At 45.3% G+C, this 21,094-nt stretch overlaps 1 protein-coding gene across 1 annotated transcript in view; it reads right to left on the bottom strand.

The window, feature by feature from the left end:
• The window catches only part of GPC4 (glypican 4), a 62,794-nt gene that overhangs the window by 31,762 nt on the left and 9,938 nt on the right, over positions 1 to 21,094 (bottom strand). The window contains exon 2 of the mRNA XM_065729391.1: positions 5,546 to 5,704. Coding sequence (XP_065585463.1) covers positions 5,546 to 5,704 — 159 coding nt within the window. The remainder of the gene's footprint in view (positions 1 to 5,545; positions 5,705 to 21,094) is intronic.

Raw genomic sequence — 21,094 nt, forward strand, 5'->3', positions numbered from 1 at the left:
TCTCCACACAGGTTGGTATGTGAGGCTCAGTGACTACCTTTTCTGGAGAGGAAAGAATGAGGCTGTGCCTTTACCTACACTTGAATGGCAGCAGGCAGACAACACTGCTATGTAATTTGTATGCTAACCAAGGTTCTAATGGCAGAGCTCTCTCCTCCAAAATTTATTCATAAAACACATGGCTCTTTGCACAACAGGCATTAACGGTCCACTACATCTCCAGTCTCGCTCTGCAGAACTCCTGATGTACCAGAACTCCTGGGAACAGCCTTCTGCAGACATGAGGTGCCCTGGCACAAAAGCATGACAAAGCCCCACTTCTCTTCTCTTACAGGCAGCTTCTGATAAAAGAGTTAATGTGACAGTGAGGTCCCAAAAGGGCAGTTATTTTGGTCAGGTGTAGTGTCCTAATTATCTGCCAAATTCTAACTTTAGGAACCAGACAGTCGCAGGGTTCATCTTTCACTGTTTGTCTCCGCTCTGTCCGGAGCAGTAGGAAGGAGACCACCAAGATGGAGGACAGCAATTAAAGGCCTCGATGAAGGGAATATGCCTCTCGTCTTCACTTGGGACAGCGGCTGGCTTTTCTCCAGCATGTGCCTGCACATGCACTGCACCCAATGCATAGTGCAGAGCAACCCAAAGGCCGTACGTGTGCTACCCATCGTCTGCAAGGGGATAATGGAACAGGAAAGTTGTGCTCCACTCCCACCTCTCAAAATCTACATCACATGTAAAACCCCTGACCTACATCCAGCCCAGAAGAAATAACCCCACTGAACCCAACCCGTGGCCCCAGGTGCCCCTTGGGGACAACTGCCCAGCTCCTGCTGCTCGGATTCGCTTTCCTTCCGCTCGTTGTCCCGCAGGGGTTTCATTTTACACTTTCATATTTGTTTTATCTTTGATACTAATGGAAAAGTCAGGGGGCAGCGGGGAGCAGCGGAGCAGAAATGGGACACTCAGCATTTAATAGCCTCCCAGATGCCAGCTGGGGCTGAGCAGTTTTGTGCAAATCCTCCTGTCACTGGGGCACAGAGAGCATCAAGCCTACTGCATGTTTGCCTCTTGGGCATAATAATCTTAAATGCCACTGGAAGCAAAATCTTGCTCATCTTCCCTAAATACAGAGCACTCAGAAGGAGACAAAACTTGGATTAAATGCAGCGGCTTGTTAAATGCAGTGGCAACAAACCAGCCAGCATTTCACAGCAGTCATTTAGTGGTTCCTCTGCTCGCAGGGTTTTGGGGATTTGCTTTCCCCTCTGTGCAGTGAACCCAGAAAATAGATTTTCTCCCTAAAACAGACTTGGCACAACAGCTGTGTCTTCTGAGAGATTCAGGAGGTGTTTTTAACAAAAGAAAACAACCAAAGAACGTCCCTTATCTAGGAAGAAACGGGATGGCAGAAATGCTAGAGAAGAGTTATCTGCTGCTTCCTGCCCTGCTCCAATTCCTCAAAACAGCTGAGCCCAATTTCTTTTCTGGCATTCACCTCGTCTTCCCCAAACCACTGCCCCCAGCTTGGAAAACTTCAGCCTGAAAGGTCAGTGGAGATGAAAGTTCAAGCTTAATAAAAGGGATCAAGCATTTAAACAACCTTAATGTCACCATTAATCCTTCTAAAATTATTAATCCTCAGGAAAGCGGCGGGGCACTAAGCGGTGAAGATGAAACAAGGCTGCCTGCTGCAGCCACAGCTGAGACGTGAGATGTGGTCACACTGCACAGCTTCACAGCTTCCTCCATGGCTGCTCAGGACAGCCACTGTGTCAGAGCAGTCCTCCCGCATCCCATGGCTGTTGTTGTCATACAGGGAGATGCTTATATGGCATAGGAATGTCATCCACTAACCTCTCAGTGAAGCCTGTAAACATGCATCTGATATCACGTATGGCAGAAAAAAAAAACAACAGCAAATCCTCACCTTAAAAACATCTTGAGTCCAACAACTCCCAAAGCACCTATTTTTTATTAAAAAAAGCATTTCCATTATTGCTGGAAATATGTATCTTACTGCTACACTGAGGCCAGGCTAGGTTTAAATTACAACAGGAGAAACCCCCAGAAGCATACAGAGCTGTGCTGTAAGCAAATATTTAGACAGGATATATAAGATATTGGACTCCAAAGCTCTGGTCTTCTCCCTGTGTCTGCAAACCAAACACACACAGAAGAACCTGACGCTGTACAATTACATGTTAGAAGCTGAAGTGACTTGTGGTCAGCAGTTTGGGGATTGGTAATCAGACTCTTGTTCTATGCTCCTGATTAAGAGGAGATAATCCATCGCTGAAGCACACGGCTTTGGTGTCAGATCAGAGCAATTCTGGCAACTGTTCCAACACCACACAGCACTCGAACAACAGCTGATGCAAATGCTCCCACTGCCACAGGGCACTGCAGCCTCCATCCAAGGACTGTCCTTTTACAGTGGCAACTGCTGCAAAGGTCAAGTACGTAACAGAGGCAGCACAGACTTGCCTCTTTTCTTGGACCTGAATGTCAAGGCTAAGAGATTAGCAACCAGAGAGCCTGTACCAAAGATTTCCAGAGAGCTGGGGGGGTCACAGTTTGCTTCTTGCTGTGAGACAGAGCAGCTTCTGGGAGTGTCATCACCAAACACAGTAATGTGACCCTGCAAGGGGAGTCACTGCTCCATTTACTGGGAGTTAAGTGAATTTAGGTCTCTGCAATAACTCATCTTGCCTGTTCAGTCCAGCTACACAGTGTAGATGATTTCTTGTTAAGCAGAGGAGGATGCACGGCTCAGTTTTATTTTCATTCGAATGAATCTCGCTACTGGTAATGAGGCAGCCGTAAAGAGCTCCAAATGCTAAAATAAGGGCAAGGACCCAAGCAAAGGAAGAGTTCTGGGAATCGTATGCTTTTCAAATCTCATCCCCAGAGCTCAGGGCAAATATATGGGTCTTGATCATCTCCTTCTTTTCTGAGTTGGACGCGCTGCATCCAAGCAACTGCCAAGCCACCTCCATCAGGTCTGTGTTCTAGTCACCTTTCTCTTTCCAGTTATTTCAACTTATTTAAACTGAAAAAAAAAATGCTTGGAAAGCACCAAGGTTCCAAGTTACATCCAAAACACTACCAATGAGGGGCAACAAACTGGGAAGGCATCTTAAAGCAGTGTCCCAGGCTGCTTTCTCACAGTCTCCATTCCACCCACAGCTATCATTAACTGGCTGGGTAACGGAATAAAAAGGGTCCTTGCAGAGCCTGTAAAGAACAGGAATGCTACACATTCAGGGCAGAAAAGCCAGACCAAGTCAGTGAAGTGCTGGCAAACTGGAGAAATGATCCAGAAAGAGTAAAAGGAATGCCCCCCTACCACAAAAGGACGCTTGACAAGAAATCAAACACGCAAAGCAAAAAACAGAACACGCCTGACTAGATTACCAAGCATTGAGATAAGTAGAAAAGAAACAGCCACCACAAAACCTATCAGTCCAAGGGAGGCAAAACAAACACCACAAACCACCACAGCAGTTTGGAGCACCGTGCTTGGACACTTGCCATTTTTTGCAGGGAATCCTGAAAGAGGGAAAGGGCTGAGAAATTGAGAGGGGCACTGCTCAGCCATTACCAACAGCGCCCTGAGAATGGGATGCTGTCTGCCTCCAGGTAACTCAGCCAGTGAGAGGGAGGCAGACCTGATTAAAAGTCTTCCAGGAGGTAAATTATGGAGGATGGTAATCAGTTAATCTCTGCTCCTACCCCAGGTAAGATTTAAAAAATCCCTAAATCAGTTTTGTCTACAGCAAATGAAGATTTAAATCTGATATTAACAAATGCTCAAAGATGAGAGCGTCAGGCTTGGGGACAAGCTTAAGAGGTTGCTAATTCTCCTTCATTACTTTCAAAAAGGGCAGAGAAGCACGCTTCAGGGACAGGCTGGGCACAGCAAATCTAGCTTCCAGGAACAGGATCACTCTATCCACTTCCAACTTTGCCTTTCAAGGACTCCCAGGATTAAGATCAGAGGAGCCAGAGCGGTGAGAGCAGCAGCGGGCACACTGAGAGCTGCTGATGGCAGAACCACACCGTGCCAACAGAACAGCTTCACAGGGCTCCCTACCAAAGCTCCCCCACACTGAAACACTGCTTTGAGAGATCCAGCTTAGCTTAATACCCTCCTCTTGTCACACAGTCCTGTAGCCATCTCCCACCATGAAAACGAGAAGACACACCTAGCAATATATCCACACCACGTCAGGGATGCTAATAGAGTGAACCAAGCATGCCCTTTGTGTTCAGTGCAGCATTTTAAGAAGCCTCCTTCCTCTTTTAAGGTGAAGCAGATGCTGCTCCTCTGGCCTCTTTCAAAGGGCTTATCTATGGGCTGGATTTCATTAAGTGCCTTGCTCTGCATTTAATAAGCTTGCAAGTCTAGACACTTTGGTTCTCTATCACCCCTTTGGTGTAGCAGCAGGTAGAGACAACAGAGGTTTAGGAGGGAAATACTTAGCTAGTAGATTTAGATAGTATCAGGAGGATTGCGTAATTTCACTTTGACTCACTGCAATTTCATACTCGGGACTTTTTCCTTCTCACAGGTGCCAACTTCTTTTGAAAGGGGCTGCTACTTGCTGCAGCAGCAAAGAGGAAGTCCTGGGAAGTTGAAGGCACACACTTCAGGGTATTGGTTCACATGGATTCTCTACTAACAACCAAACAAAGGAGACAAAAAATCCTGAAGAACTGTGCATTGAAATCTCCCTCTGCTAACAGTCAGCACTGATGTAATACAGACACAACAGCTGACAGCTCAGTCCACCCAACCCATCAGACACTTTCACGCACATCTAGGTGTCACCTCATCCCCACCTGGAAGGACAGCCCATGATGCCGGGGTGTACAGTGAATACAGGACACTGGCACAGGTGAGTGCCGGCTGCTTCCGCAAGGAGTTTCTTCCATCAGCCTCTGAGGAGAGCACAGCCCTCCTGCTGATCTGAGGGCAATGCTGAGACCAGACATTTGCTTATCAGTCAGCAATTGGTGTCACTTGAGCGATGGGAACTCAGCCGAGACTTTGTTCACTTTGCTTCTGACCCTGCATCACACTTGAACCCTCGCTTTCTGCACAAAGACATCTCTGTATTTATTTATTTGCTGCTCTACTAAGCCCCAAAGGCTAAGTGAGCTGAAACAAACCCCGCTGGTTCATAACAGACTGGGAAAGATCAGCATTTTTGTGGATCAGGGCTGCGAGATGTGCACGTTACAATCACATGCACTGCAGGGATATACAAACTCAGTGCAATCTACGTTAACAGCAGGACGCTTTTTTGAAAGACTAATCAGAAAGAGATCTCTCTTTAGGAAACAAACATCTGTAATCAGCAAATATTCCTCTCACATGGGATTGCAAAATAAGCCATGCACTGCCCTCGCCACCAGAGCAATGAGTCATGAACTTCCCCAGCAAAAGGGGGAGGCAGAGCAGAACAACTGCATACAGAACAACAGGATGGGAATTCTTAGCATTTTATGCAAAGGAAAGTAAGTTCAAGGTCTTTGCACTCACCATCAAACTTCTTGTATCGGGAACTAAACATCGTTTGTAAGTGATTGCTAAGCTCTACGACGGCGTTTCTGAAGTCATGTTTGCTCAGTTGACTGTATCTCTCTTCCATTTCTTGAGTGCAGCACGTGTAGGTTTGTGAGCAGACTTTCAAGTGGTCGCCTTAAAAACAGAGAAGAAAATACTCTAGGTTAGAGGATCTCCCTTTGCAACACAAAGAGCTCAGTGTGCGAGGCCCCGTGGTGGCACCGTCTCCAGGGTGTTTTAATTACTCTCAGTTCACTCAATTAATACATAATATACTACATCAATGACATTGGTCCTTTTTGAACAGAAAAATCCTTTTTTCCTTCTTCTTCCCTGAAGTAGTCTAAGAATCAAAGATAGCACTGATATGAAAATACACTTGTTTTATGTAACTGCTCGTGAAAAGACTTTACATTTCCCAGCTTTTAATTTTACAGTTTTCTGTCATTATCTTGGGTGAAACTGCACTTGTTTTGCAGAATTCAAACATATTTTCCTCCCTCGCCCTGAAAGATAGCTCTCTCACAAGAGTCTTACAGCTCAAGATTGCTTGGCCAGAGGAATCAGAAGGAGCTCCAGTATCTCCCTTACCCCCGAGTGCCTCAGCTCAAGGAGGCAGGAGAGAATCCCCTTGGAGGTCCAGCAACAACCTCCAGCATTGCTGGGGCTCATGGAGACTCGCTCCAAGAGCTACAGGGCACAGAAAATCACTACATACCTTCTGAAGAGCCACTCAGACAGCTAATGCATCAGAAAGCTCTGTGGTGAACGAAGCTATTTCTGCTCAGTGCAAAACAAAGCCAACCTAAACAACGCAGTCAGACACTTCTCTGCCTGCCTGGTGCAAGTATCTGGTCCACAGCTGCATGATCTGCCCAGCTACCAAACCTCTGTGAGATCTTCTTGCCTAGGAACATTGGCCACTCTCCTTTCAGACAGGTCATTTTTTAAAAGTGAAAACCATACATACCAATTAAACACACACACATTCCATCTCTAAGACTGCCATCTCCTAAACCAGTTTTCCTTCTGTGCCACAGGATTTGTTTGTTTTCTCAGGCATTACAGAGAGACCTTGACCAACAGATAATTCTGCCACAACTAATTTATTGCACGAGACTGTCTGCTGCTCAAAGTCCAGTGCAGAAAACAGCCCTGCTTAGACAGCCTTCAGAAAACAAAGAAAAACCTCACTGTCTCCTTACACTTTTTTTTCACTCCCAATCTTTTTTTTTTTTTTTTCCATCTTTTTTTCACACTCCTTTTCCTCCCAGGAACACAACAAGAAGCACACTGCATTAGGACTAAGGCACAGTGCTCATGATGCTTGGGTGTGCACAGCCTGCCTCCCCAGCCAGCATTCAACCAAGAAAGTCCCCAGGGAAGGCCACGCTGTCTCACTTTGCCTCCCTTTTGCTCCAATTCCAATGCAGGACTAAGCCTCCTTGACACTACAGAACACAAATAAATAGCAGCAAAGTGATAATTACTGCTAGAGCAACAGCTGGACTTGGGATGTCAAAACCATTTAATTTTAAAACACTTGAAAAAAAATTTTTTTTCTAAATTTCAGATGGAAATATTTTACCTGACACGCACTCCATGATTTCAGTACCATTTTCATTAAGCATTTCTTCCCTTGGTGATTACAATTTACATACTTGTAATTCTTTTGTGTTGGAAGGGCAAACCTCTACCCTACTTGGCAAGCTCAAGCCTACTGTCAGTGGGGTTTCTTTTCCTTGCTGCACTTCAGAGACATATCTGAAGTTGCCCACAAATGCCTCGGGACCCCCAGAACAGTGGTCTCTAACAACTACTTCAATTTATTTATTGGATTAAAAAATATATATATATATATATTAAAACATATTTCACAAACACAAGGAACGGTTTTATATCTATTTACACTACTAAACTGGAGCTAACATCTCACCTATCTGACAATGTCTTTTTCTGTTAGATTAACCTGCTGCTTATTCACCACTGTAACAACTTTTGCCTGTGAGGTTATAAATAAACCTACTATTGATCTGATCCCTTTGAAAAAGAATTACATTGTTTTATATTTCAGAGTATTAAATCAGGAGCTAACATTTCAAAGCAAAAACATTTCCCTCTAATCTCTTTTGTCTCAGATTTGCACAGTGCTTCTCCAGTACACACTGCAAAGCCAAGCAAGGGGAACACTGCTGATAGGATCTGCACAGACCTGATTTACTGTTTGGTTGATCATTAACAAATTACACTCCAAAATGCAACTCAGGCATTCAAAAATGAATGACCAAGCAATCTAATTATGGAAGATATTTCTCGGCCATGTCAGCACTATGTGGTCTTGGCTTGTGATCAAGAATTAGCTCTGTCTGGAGCTGAGGAGCTCCTGCTACTAAGTGCTAACACAGGGGAGGATGCACCGCGTTACTTGGTGTTAAAAAACAGAAAGTTTAGGACAGTTTAGGGTTGCTTTTGTTGAAGCTTTACTGCGTCACAGTGGAAGATGCCATTAAGAAGTCACCTGAAGCCCATGTTTTCCCACAGGGAAGGTTGTCCCTTAGCATCTCCATATCATTGACTTAGTGAAGCAGCAAGCACTGGTAGCTTGTGAGGAATCTCATTTCTAGCTCTCACTTCGCACTGAGGCTCCCTGCTCTCTCCACCTGTGCAGCACCCATACACAGGGCCCGTTCCCACATGCGAGTCTCACCCTGAACACAGCAACCTGGAGCTCAGACCAAGATACCACTCCTAGCTCTTCCTGCTGGCAGTGGGAGCTCCACTGTGAAAAAAATAAAGGAGTGAAAAACTAGGTATTCAGGCCCACTTAAGCGGATATCTAATGTTTATGTGTAGTACATAAAGAACACTCATTGTGTGTGCTCACTGTCAAGGACACATTTGGCAATAATTATTTCTCAAGTTGATATTCATCAAACAATGCCCATACAAGGCAACCTTCCATCTACTGTTGAGTGTTAAAGACTCTGCAGCTTTTGTAATTTATCACCATATGAGCCCAGAAAAATATAACTCTGCCACAGCTTTCTTTCAAGTTATGCTTTTATTGAATAGTTTGTCAGGGTTTGCAATCATCGCATTGGGGGCTGTGTGGCAAAAAGAGCTTAAGTAGCAGAGAATTATTCTAAATATCTACTGCACATGCACACCATACCTGCAACTTGTCAAGGACTCGTGACAGATCTTTTCCATAGCCTGTCACAGCAAAACTATATCTATTTTATATTACACATAGATATAGAGAGAGAAGATTGGACCAAAACTAGAAGAGAAGCTTGCTACTTGACTAGTTAGCAGTACACCTCTGGGGAGTGGAATGGGGTTTAAAGATAGAAATGCAGCAGTACACGATGTCACCATCTGCAAATCTAAGGAAATGTGCTCAGAAAGGTAATCTCGCCAACGTATTATTTAAGCCATTACAGAAATGCCACATTTAGCAGGCTCTAAGCACATGAAGTTTCTTCCAAATCAAGCAACTATTATGCAACATATTGGAAAACATGTTTTCATCAAATGAGTAACTGTACAGTACGAACTCAGGGGCTCCATTATCTTGAAAAGCAGCTCCCTTCACCAAACAATTTTCCAAGACCTTTTCAAAATGTTGTTTCTGGACTTTCAGGCTAAACATGCCATTCCCACACCGCTCCTCATTGCCCTGACCAAGAACATCCAGCTGCAAAAGCAACTTTCAGAAGCCATTCACTGGGAGGCAAAGGGGTATTACCTGCTGAAAACTCTCCTGTGCACAGTCTAGCCCTTCACTGAAGCTCAGTTAAGGAGCCAAAAGCACTTTATGGTCAGAGATGTTACTGCTGGATTTGGTTCCTCTGTGCTGGTGGAGCACACCTGGAGGCGAGTGCAGCTCCAGGAGGGGAGAGCAGGGCCACCAGCACCTCAGCCTCACACCCATCGCTGCCCCTCTGGAACACATCAGCTCGTGTCATCTTTAAAAGAGCTTTATGACTTTCTCTGAATCAACTACAAAAGGAATCCTGGACTGTAATGCCAGACTCTAATCCGATTTCACACTAGACTTACATTCTAATTATCACAGAATATTAGGCTTCCACCCATCATATATAATTGACATGCTACAGAGGCTTTACAAAACCCTCAACAAAGATGACAAGAAACACTAGCATCACCCTTGAGCACAGCTCCGCTGCTCCGGCCCCATTTTAACAAGGGATGAAAAGAATAAAGAGAAATGTGAGACTGTGATTGACTCCCGTGGAGTCATCAAGAAAGACAAGGCTATCGAACCGTCCAGCCAACCCGACCACCCCTAATTGCACCTAGAATACCAGAAACCTCCCAGCTTTCCCAGCTACTGTAGGAGTGGGGGATGCTCAGCACCTGGAGGACAACCCCAGCACCTGCAAGCTGTTGGTACAGCTATACAAGCAGGGCTCTGCCTCTCCCATCACTACTCATGATACTTATAGATACTTGCTTATAAAAAATAATACACAAATGTAGATAGAGTCTTGTCACAGTGATATTTTTAGGTGAAATGTATACTAAGTTTCAAATAGTGAAAGGAGGAAAAAGTCTTGCTCTAGGCAGTGTGTGACATCCCGAGCAACCCTACTGCCTCCTAGGCCGTCTCACATATGAACAATATTTGAAAGCTTGCTGACTGGTAGAAGCAGCAAACTTGAATTTTGAATGGATGGCTGTTATCTGTGCTTTCCTTTTCCACCAGTTGGTCAGACTTCACTGCTTGCTTTAAAGCAGTGCTGCTCTGGCACTTGTGTTTATTTTCCTATGGAGAATACTCCTGCAGAGATGGTCGCGTGCCAGGAAGGAAGAGATGTAAAACAGCATCGAGATTCCGCTAACAGAAGCAATGCATCCGCCACAGAATTAGAAACTTCTGAGCTGGTCTGACCAGGTTGGGACCTTCTGACCACATCTCCCTGATGCTCCTGAGCACAAGGTGCTATTTCCATCCTGAGTCACCATTTCAAACAGCTTGGGCACTTCAACCATGCACCCACCTCCCCACATCTTCCACATCAAGCCCTTTCACAGCCCAGGAGTCCTCTATCCATCCCACCATCACAGCTGCCTGTCCGCCCCATCTTCCAGACACCTGACAGTTTTGAAACCAGAAGCATCCTCCTGCACAGTCAGCTCTGAGAGCTGGTTATGGAAGTAGAGCAATTTGGCAGTGCATGCCAATGTGCAGTGTATTTAACATCCCACTCAATTAGCAACCGATTTATATAAATGGTTTATTTGCCTTATTAATATTAAAGCCACTTGTTTCCTATGTGCTTCCACTTAGGTTATTAATCAATGCGTGTTTCAGTTTTTTGCTGATTACTCTAATGGCACGGAAAAAATTCCCCAGACTCACAGAGAAAGCTTATAATAGTGAAATGATTTTTTTTTCTTGCAAACCCGTCAAAATACACTCTTTGATACCCAAACCAAAGCCCTTTCACCTACACTTAACAACAGTGAACTATTTTTGGTCAAGCTTTACTGCATCTGTTAACTCAGCTGCTAATCCATCTTGCAGGCGTGGGGAACGCCAGCACACACAATACCTCGGCAACATACCTCCCTTCAACACAACAAATAATTCTAATTATTTCCATCGTGAGTACCTACAGTTACTTAAAATATCGTACACAACCAAGGTCTGTCTGGCTTTTATTTTCCATTTTGCTTTGCTGACAGACTCAGGTTTGCAAATTTACTGCCAAGAGGGTCAGGGACCGAAAAGAACAAGAGAGATTTATGTCTATGTGTACACATTAAGCCAAATGCACATTAGGAGCCCTAATTTTTGTTCAGGAAAGAGCAACTTAGGACACAAAGAGGTCCCTTGCTTTCCAGCCATTTGAGCCAAATGTTGATGGTCATGCTTGTCTCTGGTCAAAGACAGACCTATGGCCCTGAATCATTAAGACTGGAAAAGACCTCCAAGATTACCAAGTCCAACCCCAACCCACCCCACCGTGCTTATAACCACACCCCTCAGTGCCACATCTCCACAGTTCTGAAGCACCTCCAGGGACGTTGGCCCCACCAGTCCCTGTACAACCTGTGCCAGTGCTTCTGAGAAGAATTTTTTTCTAATATCCAACCTGAACCTCCCCTGGCACAACTTGAAGCCATTATCTCTTGCCAAGTGCACTTGAGTAATCAATTAAACTAAACACATGGTCGTTCAGAAAGTGCCCAAGCCTAGGCCAACACTGAAGCCAACATAAGTGATTTCAAAGAATCCCAGGCTCCTAATACAGTTCCTAAAGCCAAAACAAGAGGAAAGCCTGCTTCTCACCTCAGCTGCCCCTGAAACATCCAGAATTTACCCCGCTCTGGGCAAGAGCAAGGCCTAGGTGTAGCCATGGAGGCTCCGAAAGGCTCCAGCCCTACACCAATGCCATCAGCAAGTCCTCCAGTTGTCCCCAAGAAACCTGCTCCCCCGAGGAATAACACCACTCCTCCCTCCCCAGCAGGGTGGCCCAAATGCTGCAAGGTTTTACACCCTGGCAAACTCTGCTATGATAGAGCGCTTTCATTTCCACAAACAGGATATTGAGTCAATTAGTGGCACACCAAACGTAAACCAGACAGATGAAGATAATGCATTTCTGCAAACATCAAAAGGGAGAGAAACCACACAAAGACCTGAATATACAAATAGAATATACAAATAAGGCAAGAACAAAAAGTACATAATTAAACATATTATTTAAGTAAGCCTGGAGAGCAAACTAGCCCTGCTCAGCTAGAGGATTCTCCCTGGCTCTAGCTAAAAGAGAAACCTTCAATGAAAACCAAGAATTGTTTCTTAATTAAAAAACAAAACCAAAAAACCCCACTTCACACTGTTGAGTGAGAATCTGGGAAATGCAAATTCTCCTTATTATCATTGAATTCCTTAGGCATGAAATTGTTTTCATAATGTGCCTCTGCATACGTGCCCTAAGTGAGATGTGGTACACAATGGGCAATTTGTGATGAAAACTATGCTTCTTTCGTTGCTCTTGTGGCTGTCTTTTTTTTTGTTTGTTTCTCAGACAAGGAGAACGATGCACACAGTGTACAGGAGATCCATCCCCAGGGCTGTCCCTGTCCCTCCATCAGTATACTCATAACAGTAATGCCAAAAAAAAAGCAGTCATGATAAAATCCATTAAAAGCCTGCATACAGTCAGCAGACGACTTTAGAAATCAACAGAAATTGCCTAGCGGATTTTACAGGGGTAACATGCACTCTACCACCATCATCCCCCCCCAGAAACAGCGCAAACAAACAGAAAACAATCACCACAGTGAGTATAATTTCATGCAATTCAACAGGAAAGAAAACCCATTTGGAACAGCAAATACGCAGAACTATTGAAGCCTCAGGCACAAGGAACAGTAAATAGAAGAGATCTGGCCGGTAGACAGTTACTTTCTTTGTAAGACTTTTTCCCCATCAAGAAGGCAAACAAAGCCAAAAAAACTGCTCATTTTTTTCCATAAAGCTTCAAGATATTTACCAAAAAAGCAGCTTTTCACCCAAATGGATTCTGCCACAGACACCGTTACGTGAACTGGAATATTTTTCATTCCTAACAACGTTTTCCTGTGACACTTCCAGCCCCTTTCCTCCCTCATCATCCAGGCCCACCAGCGTGCACTCACCATTCAGAGCAGCACCACACACGGGCAAGCAGCAGAAAACAGCAATACACCAGCACCGACAGCTCCTCTAGCAAGATTTTTTCTCTTCATAAACATATTTGATTCCAACCCTGATGCACAAAACCACGCTTCAGAATCACACAGTGGCTTCTTGTGAGATGTACCCAACCTGGGCTGTGCCAGCAGCACGGTCATCTGCTGGCTCGGCTCGGCTCCAACAGTGCTGTGCCCTGTGGTCAGCCCCCCAACACCCTTGGATGCCACACAGAGGCTTGAAAGAAGCAAAGAGCTGCTGTTTGCAAAAGCAGAACAAGCATACATCATTGCCCAAAACACAGCTACTGTGTCTGTGTTGATGTGCACCAAGAGGAACAGAAGTGATAACAGCATGTGAGCCAGCTGCTCTAACCCAAGCAAAAGTCTAAGAAAGCCCCAAAATACAAAGATGTTTTTAATCCCTTAAGTAACAACCAAAGTTCATGAAATTCAGCCACCATTTCCTGTTTTTGACTTAAAACTGAAAAATTGCTCCGGACTTTGTATAAACAATTGTGTAATCTATAAATTGGAACACAAGACAAAGAGGTTAATTAACTGCCACGAAGATTATTTGTAATTTCAAGACCTATAATAGACATTGTAGAACTTGCTGCCATTCTGGGATGCTTTTCCTGGAAAGGGACAAAAAGAAAAAAACCAAAAAACTAACACCCTCATATCAATTGCAAAGCATAGCACTGAAAGACCCTGTACAAATCCAAAATCCCCAGACAATGTCAGGATGATGCTTTCCATCTATGAGGATGCACTCCTTCATACTGCCTTTCACAGGGCTGTTTTGGGGCAAGGAGGACAGTGAGGCCAAGCAGAGGCTCTGCACAGAGCCAGAGCAAAGCAAAAGTTCCAAGAGACACAGTGACCCACATGCTACCAGCCACCTACACCTCAGCACCCAACACCTTCTTTCCCAGGGGAAAAAAAAGATGATAAAAAGCTCTGCATCTAGGGGAAATGCTCCATCTCCTCTGTCTGCAGAAGAATCACTCGTTTGCTTAGAGAAAGTATAAAAGAGAAGACAAAAAATTTTAAGGCTCAAAGTGTAACCAAGTTCAGCTATAACCTAACAGCCACCCCATGTTAGGAAATGAGGCATCCTCCCCTGCTGCCATATATCTGCCTCATCCACCAAAAGGCTTCAGAGAGTCCAAATCATGAGCTTTGATTGCTTCCATCCAAAATGGTTGAAGCCCAAAGACCAAGGAAGAATGAATGCACTCAGGAACACTGCCCACCTGTACACACAACACCCCATTTATTCAAGTCAAGGGACACCAATGGCCTCTGCAAGACCTGAGTCCCCATCCCGAGCTACTGGGGGAAGCAAGGTCTCCAAAACATCTGACAGCATTATGCCATTTCTCAAAACGAAGGTCCATCGGTGAGAGACTCCGATCAGCACCAGCTGAGGCCTGGCAGGGAAAGAGGTCACCTCCCTGCACAGAGCAACGCCAGCTAAAACAGAACCCAGACATGGTGAGAACCATCCATTTGGAGTACATTTACCAGCAACTGCAGAAATGCCTGCCCCAACACACTCAAAGCCTTTAAGAGGGAAGAACTAGCCCTTTATTCTACTTTTTCCAATCCACTACTTTCCATTCCTTCACACAGAGAGCAAACCAACCAAACCTACGCACATCCTCCACAAACAGACCGTAACCACTGGATTTTCCTCTTGCATCGCTCCCCATTTGGCCACATCCTGCCACCCCTCGCAGAATGGGGCAGACAATTAGCCTTAATCCTCGTTAGTTCTGTATGTTTCCTTTAAATCCTGTTACTGCATTCCTGCGTGCAAGCAAGCTTCGTCGGAGAGCAGGAGGCTCAGCCTCCACCCCCCTCAGCCTGACCCCTGGGTCCGACCCCAGCCCAAGGGCTGCGATGCCAGCAGACCGAGCGATCGTCACTGATTGCCTCTTAATCAGAAAGGCAGGTGCGAGCTGAGAGGGCAGGGCAGAGGTAAATGAAAACAGAAAGCAGGGAGGATTAAAAAAAAAGTAAAAAAAAAAATCAAGGTTTGCTTCAAGGAAACGTTCTCCTTTCCTGCTATAGGAGACAGCTATGAAAACTTTGTCCAAGAGAAGCGTTTGAAGTCTGGCTGCTTTCATATGCATAACGTTTGAGTCGCTCTGCCAAAGGAGACTGAGTGGGGCTGCTACATTAATTTATTTTGGAAGTTTATCCAAGCCGCTGGTCAAAGATAAACAACATGCTGGGATGGGAGAGAACATCAGAACTGGGCTGCCCGAGCGGCAGGGAGCTTCCACAGCTTTGATAGCACGAACGCATGCGATGCTGTCAGCACGACCCAATGCTCCATCCCAAAAAGGAGAGGCGAAAACACTCAGAAGCATTGCTTTTCCTTGGGAGGCATTCTTGCAATACAAATGTCTTGCAGAGGATTCAGCTTAAAAGTTTAAAGCACAGCCCAGGCATTTAGACCCGGCTCATTAACGGCCAGCAGTTAATAGGCTGAAGCTGTAATTCCTCCGACTGGGGGCTTCTGGTGTTTCAGCCAAGTTTGTGAAAGCAGTATTACAGCTGCTTCACTGAGCTGTTGCTGCAGGTAGAAATCACATTCCAGCCCAAATGCCCTGAGAACCAAAAGTAAAATTAGACCTTATCAGCAGCTCTCTGCAGCTCTTTGCTTCCTCCTGAAGCCAGTAAGTGCAGCATTATTCTTAAATCTGCTTTCCAGCAGGGACATGGAAACAGGTTAACAGGAACATGCCTGAGAAGTTACAGCAAACACTCAGTGCTCTTCAACGTGCCCAAGGAAAAGCCTCTCCAAAACTGAAGTTTCACAGAGCACAGTTCCTTCACAAATAGCACCTGCATGTCAGGACTGCAGATTAGCCCTCACAGTCTGCCCTAATCCTTTCTATTCAAAGATCAAGGCAATAACAACAAAAATTAGAAATAAAACAAACAAACAAACAAACAAAAAGCCTATAGCTCCTTATGAAGAGATTTTCTTGGTTAACACATGGTTAACATATTGCCCAAATTGAGACACACCCCAGAAGAGCGATGATGCTAACTTGTGGTACTTCAAATAGATTTGAGCCAATCAATCTGGAAGGTCTGTTTTCTATTTGCGGGTTTGGGTTTGCTGTTTTAAGTTGCTTTTTTTTGTCTTTGCTGTTTGTTCGCTCTCAACTTGGTGGACCCTCCCTGTTCTAACCTTCAAAACCCAACGTGCCATGCTCACTGGGAAGCGATACGCAATGTTCATGCAATGTGCATACTCAGACTGGAAGATGAGGAGTCAGTCAGCCACTAAAGCATGGCCACAGCCTTCCCTCCACCATGATAAAGGCTTTATTCTATCTCCAAGCACCACCGCTTTGCTCTTAAATGAGCTTTTTTGGGCACTGGACATCCACGCGCCCACAGCAGAGCATCTCCTTGGGCCCCTCACCCCTCAAGCTGGGTTATCCACCTCTTGTGCAGGTCACCAGGAGGCAGCAAGTATAGTTCACCAGATGTGGGTTTTATCACCTCAGCTCTAAGTACTCTTTTCTTTACAGAACTCCTGTTTTATCAGATCACTGTGATTACAAAAGCTTCACTTAGGCGCTCAAAAGCTCCTATAAAACCTCTAGTTCAAGGTTTATTTGGTCTAGGTGTTTTTCAACTTGGAGGAATGACTTGCAGACACGAGTAATTTGTCCCGTGTGCTTTGACTGACCACTGAGCTCGAACTGCGCCTGCCCCTCACGAGCAAAATTCCATAAACTCACTGACCAAGAGACGTTCTTAAAAGAACACTTACTTAAAGGGAAAAGAAAAAAAAAGAAAAAAAAAGACCTTGCAGCAAAAAGGAAGTTTCAATTACTTTGTGAAATCAAGCAGAAAAATTAAGATCTAAGCACACTTTATTAGCTCTGACAAGCAAATGTTGGTGCCTTTGTTTCCGATGTGTGCAAAACTTGTGCTGAGAGTGTGCATGTGTGTGTGTGTGTTTTTGGGTTTGTGGGTGTTGGGTTTTTTTTCTTTTCAAGCCAAAGAAATATTCATTCTTTTCTCCATCCTTTTCTCTTTGTTACGACTGGGTTGTGCAAAGACATTCGAAGTAAGGAGCTGACACAGAGCTACCATGAAGCAGCTGATTCTTCTCTAAACATCTTTGAACATTTCCGTGTGTCCATACTACTTCACAACCATATTTATCTACGTAAAACCCACATGAATAAGCGTTTCCCCTGCCTGCAGGGCTTGCCAAGCACAGTAATAGTGTAGATAACTTAAGAATTTATAGCAAGTTAAGAGACACTGGAAGAAGATATACAAAAGGCTGAATTTTTCAGATGTGTTTTGCATCCATATTTTTTCCCAAGATGGCTTGGCTCTTACAAAGCATTTAACATTCACTTGGTGGTCTGCAGCACAGGTTTGACCAGAAAGAACACACACAGGCAGCAGCCTAAAGCCTGCAATGCAGAGGTTGTGGCTCCTCTAGCAATCAGATTTTGAGGGTGTACACAATCTTAGAGAGCTCAGGAGAGATGCTATCCATCACAAGGCTCAGCCTGAGACACAACTGCCTTCACCAGCTCATGGCTATCTGTTCCCCCATGGCTGCAAGGTGGCACAGCAGTCAGTCCTCCCAACTTCAAGGACCAAAAAGCCCCATTTGCTTAGAAAACAACATTCAGTGCAAAAGCAGCTCCTGGCAGACATCAATGAAACTTCAGTTACAAGCTGAATGTTTTCCATGAGACATTTTCCCAGCCAGGGGAAGGTAAGGCACTCACTCTGCTCCACGCCTGCAGTTCCCTGGCTATTTCCCCAGTTCAGCTCAACACAAGACAAGCTGAGTTCTCAACCCAAACACCAGCTGAAAGCTCTCTCCATGGCACAACAGATCTAAAGCTTGCCCAGGTTTTGGATCCAGCATTTCAGATGGGATGCTCTATTTGCAAAGGATGCAGAGCAATCTAATGTCACACTTAGCAGTAGCTATCATGACGTGCGACAGGCTCTCTGTATCTCTCACTTTTAACTCACCATCCAGCCTGCGAAAGCTGTGTTGTTTTGGCAGAAGACACATCAAGAACAGTACAAGGAGAATCCAAGGCAGTTTAAAAGGCAAGGATGTTTGTCCAAGGTTATTCCATTTCTCCACACTGCCAGCAGCTCAAATAAAACAAAACCCACCTCAAATTAACTCAATTACACGGAGACTTACAGCCTTGCTCCACTCACCAACAGCCTCAGCATGCTGGAGATGGCCATATTTCCCCTGTTTCCCCTACAGAATAGAGGACAGCCAGACCAACCATAGCACTCACTATTTCCACTATACCTTGAGGTGTGACACAACACAGCCCCCCATCCAACCCAGCTGGCCAGGTCATCAGCAGGAAAGCTACCAGGGAAATTCCTGAGCAACTGGTGCATTATGGGGAAATCACTGCGAGGAAAATAAGCTGCCATTTACACCAGAACACTGCAATAAGACCCAGCTCTTTAACATTAAAGATTTAAAAACCCACACCTTCTGCAGTAGCAAAAGGCGGGAAAGAACATCTTCCTCAAAGGAAAAGTCAGCACAAAAAACAAGGAGGTGGGTCAGATTTAAATCTAAACAGGTCCACCACACATCCATCCTAGGGCCACTGTTTATAAGCAGAGAAAGGCAACTATATACACAAAGATTGCACATTAGTGGTTCCTGGCTTTTCCCAGGAAGAAAAGCTGCTTTTCAGCTGAACTGCTGTGTAAATATGACAAACCTTCAAACCACACATGGCTGAGCCCGAAATGTTACAGGGAGAAAGGAAAATAAGCAGCACAACTGGAGACGGAGGAAGTCCAGCACCAAAAACACGAGGTGACATTTGAAATGTCCTGAAATTGGGACACCATGGGATGAAGCCATCCCTGCAGCCCTGTGCCACCAGAGGAAGTCCCTAGAGATGGTTTTGGAGGAAAAATGCTGGGACCAGAGCTCAGCACTGGAGACGATCCGAAGCACAGCCCACACCTCTCACATCTCAGCTTCATCTCTTCTTAAATAAATCATGTCAGAGCTAAGACCACAGCAGAGTTTGTAAATAAGTTAAGTTTTTTTACCTGAAAAAAATGTGCTTTTAAGCCCTTGGCTGCTGCTCGCACCATGCGTTACTTTTCTAACTGCCCAGGTATCTGTTGTCCAAGGCGCCCAGCTCACACAAGCAGCACACTGTGCTCAGCCCACATAATGTGACCTATGTCCAAAAACCATCCTGCTGGTGGAACAGACCCCTCGTGTATTCCCCCAGACTGGAACCAGGCAGCCATCCGTATTTGTGGAAAAGGTAAGGTTGAGAGGTTTAACCCATCCAGCAAGAGGCGAGAAGGGAGGAGAGGATTAAGATATCTCAGAATCAAAAATTCCCCCTTTCCTCCCCCGTAGAGCCCTATCTGCCATCCCATGCAGCTGTGAACACCACATTATCTGCCTGCAGGTTCACACCCGCACTCCTCCTCAATTAGCACAGATAGCTCTCAACATCCTTTCAACAATTCGTAAGCCAGCTTCTTTGCCACCAGCTTTATTCAAGCAAAATCCTCCCAGCAGGGACCAGGGGGTCCCAGATGGAGGATGCAGAAGATAACTGCCCACCAAAAGAGCTGGAGAGCACAGAAGGCAACTTCAACTTCTTAAGACAATCCTTCTGGTTTCCCCATCATACAATTATTTAAGGTAGGAAAAGACCCCAAGATCCCCAAGTCCAGCCCCAACCCACACCCACCGTGCTCACACCCAGTGCCACATCTCCATGGTTCTGGAACACCTCCACAGAGGAGGACTCCACCACATCCCTTGGCAGCCTGTGCCAGTGCCTCACCACTCTTTCAGAGAAGGATTTTTTCCTAATGTCCAACCTGAACCTTCCCTGGAGCAACTGAAGGACACTACCTCTCATACTACTATCAGTGATAGCATCCCTCCTTTCCAAAGCCTTGCCCAGGAAGGTCTCCTGTCTCTAACCACCAAACTACCACAGGTATTGTGGGAATTTTGGAAAAGAGCAAGGCTGGAAGAGCTCAGCACTGAGTGCAAGTGTCACATAGTCTTCCCCACCACCACACTCATATTTTGGCTGCATCACCTCACATTACAGCTGTGACTTCAGCAGCATAATGCACTCCCAGCCAGTGGGGTAGGAAAACAACCAGCCCAGCTGCTAGCACCTTATATCTTAATACTGCATTCAGGCTATTACTGGCAGTCATCAAAAAGGTTCAATTTTGTTTTTTCAAGCATGTTCCTGATCAGCCTGGCTCAGCTGAGGAAACTGCAAACAGGACCTTTGCCATCTCTGTCCCAGGCAGGACCAAGTCCGTTCACAGAAAGATAAACAGCACAGGGGAGCCCAAGGAGATTCAGCAATGGCAAAATAGGTTGGATACCAGGAAAAATGTATTCTCTGAAACAGTGATAATGCATTGGCACAGTGCATTGGCACAGGCTGCCCAGGGAGGTGGTGGGGTCACCATCCCTGGAGGTGTTCCACAGCCGTGGAGATATGGCACAGAGGGACATGGCTGTGAGATGGACTTGGGGATCATAATGGTCTCTTTCAGTCTTAATGGCCCTATGAAAATGCCCTGCTTGCATATCAAGGGTCAGCAAAGCAAAAGGACATTAATGCCAACACCACCCTAAACCCACCCTGGGACAGTAAACAAGGCCAATGAGAATCAGTTGTTTCCCAGCCATGTCAGTCCTTTCCAAGGAGAGAGAGGGTCTCCCTCCTCTCACCCCAGAGCTGCTTTGTTACCCAGGCACCATGTGAGGCA

The sequence above is a fragment of the Cyrtonyx montezumae genome, unplaced genomic scaffold, assembly GCF_038088225.1.
Source record: "Cyrtonyx montezumae isolate F1298 unplaced genomic scaffold, pur_monq_1.0 scaffold_11, whole genome shotgun sequence".
NCBI lineage: Eukaryota > Metazoa > Chordata > Aves > Galliformes > Odontophoridae > Cyrtonyx > Cyrtonyx montezumae.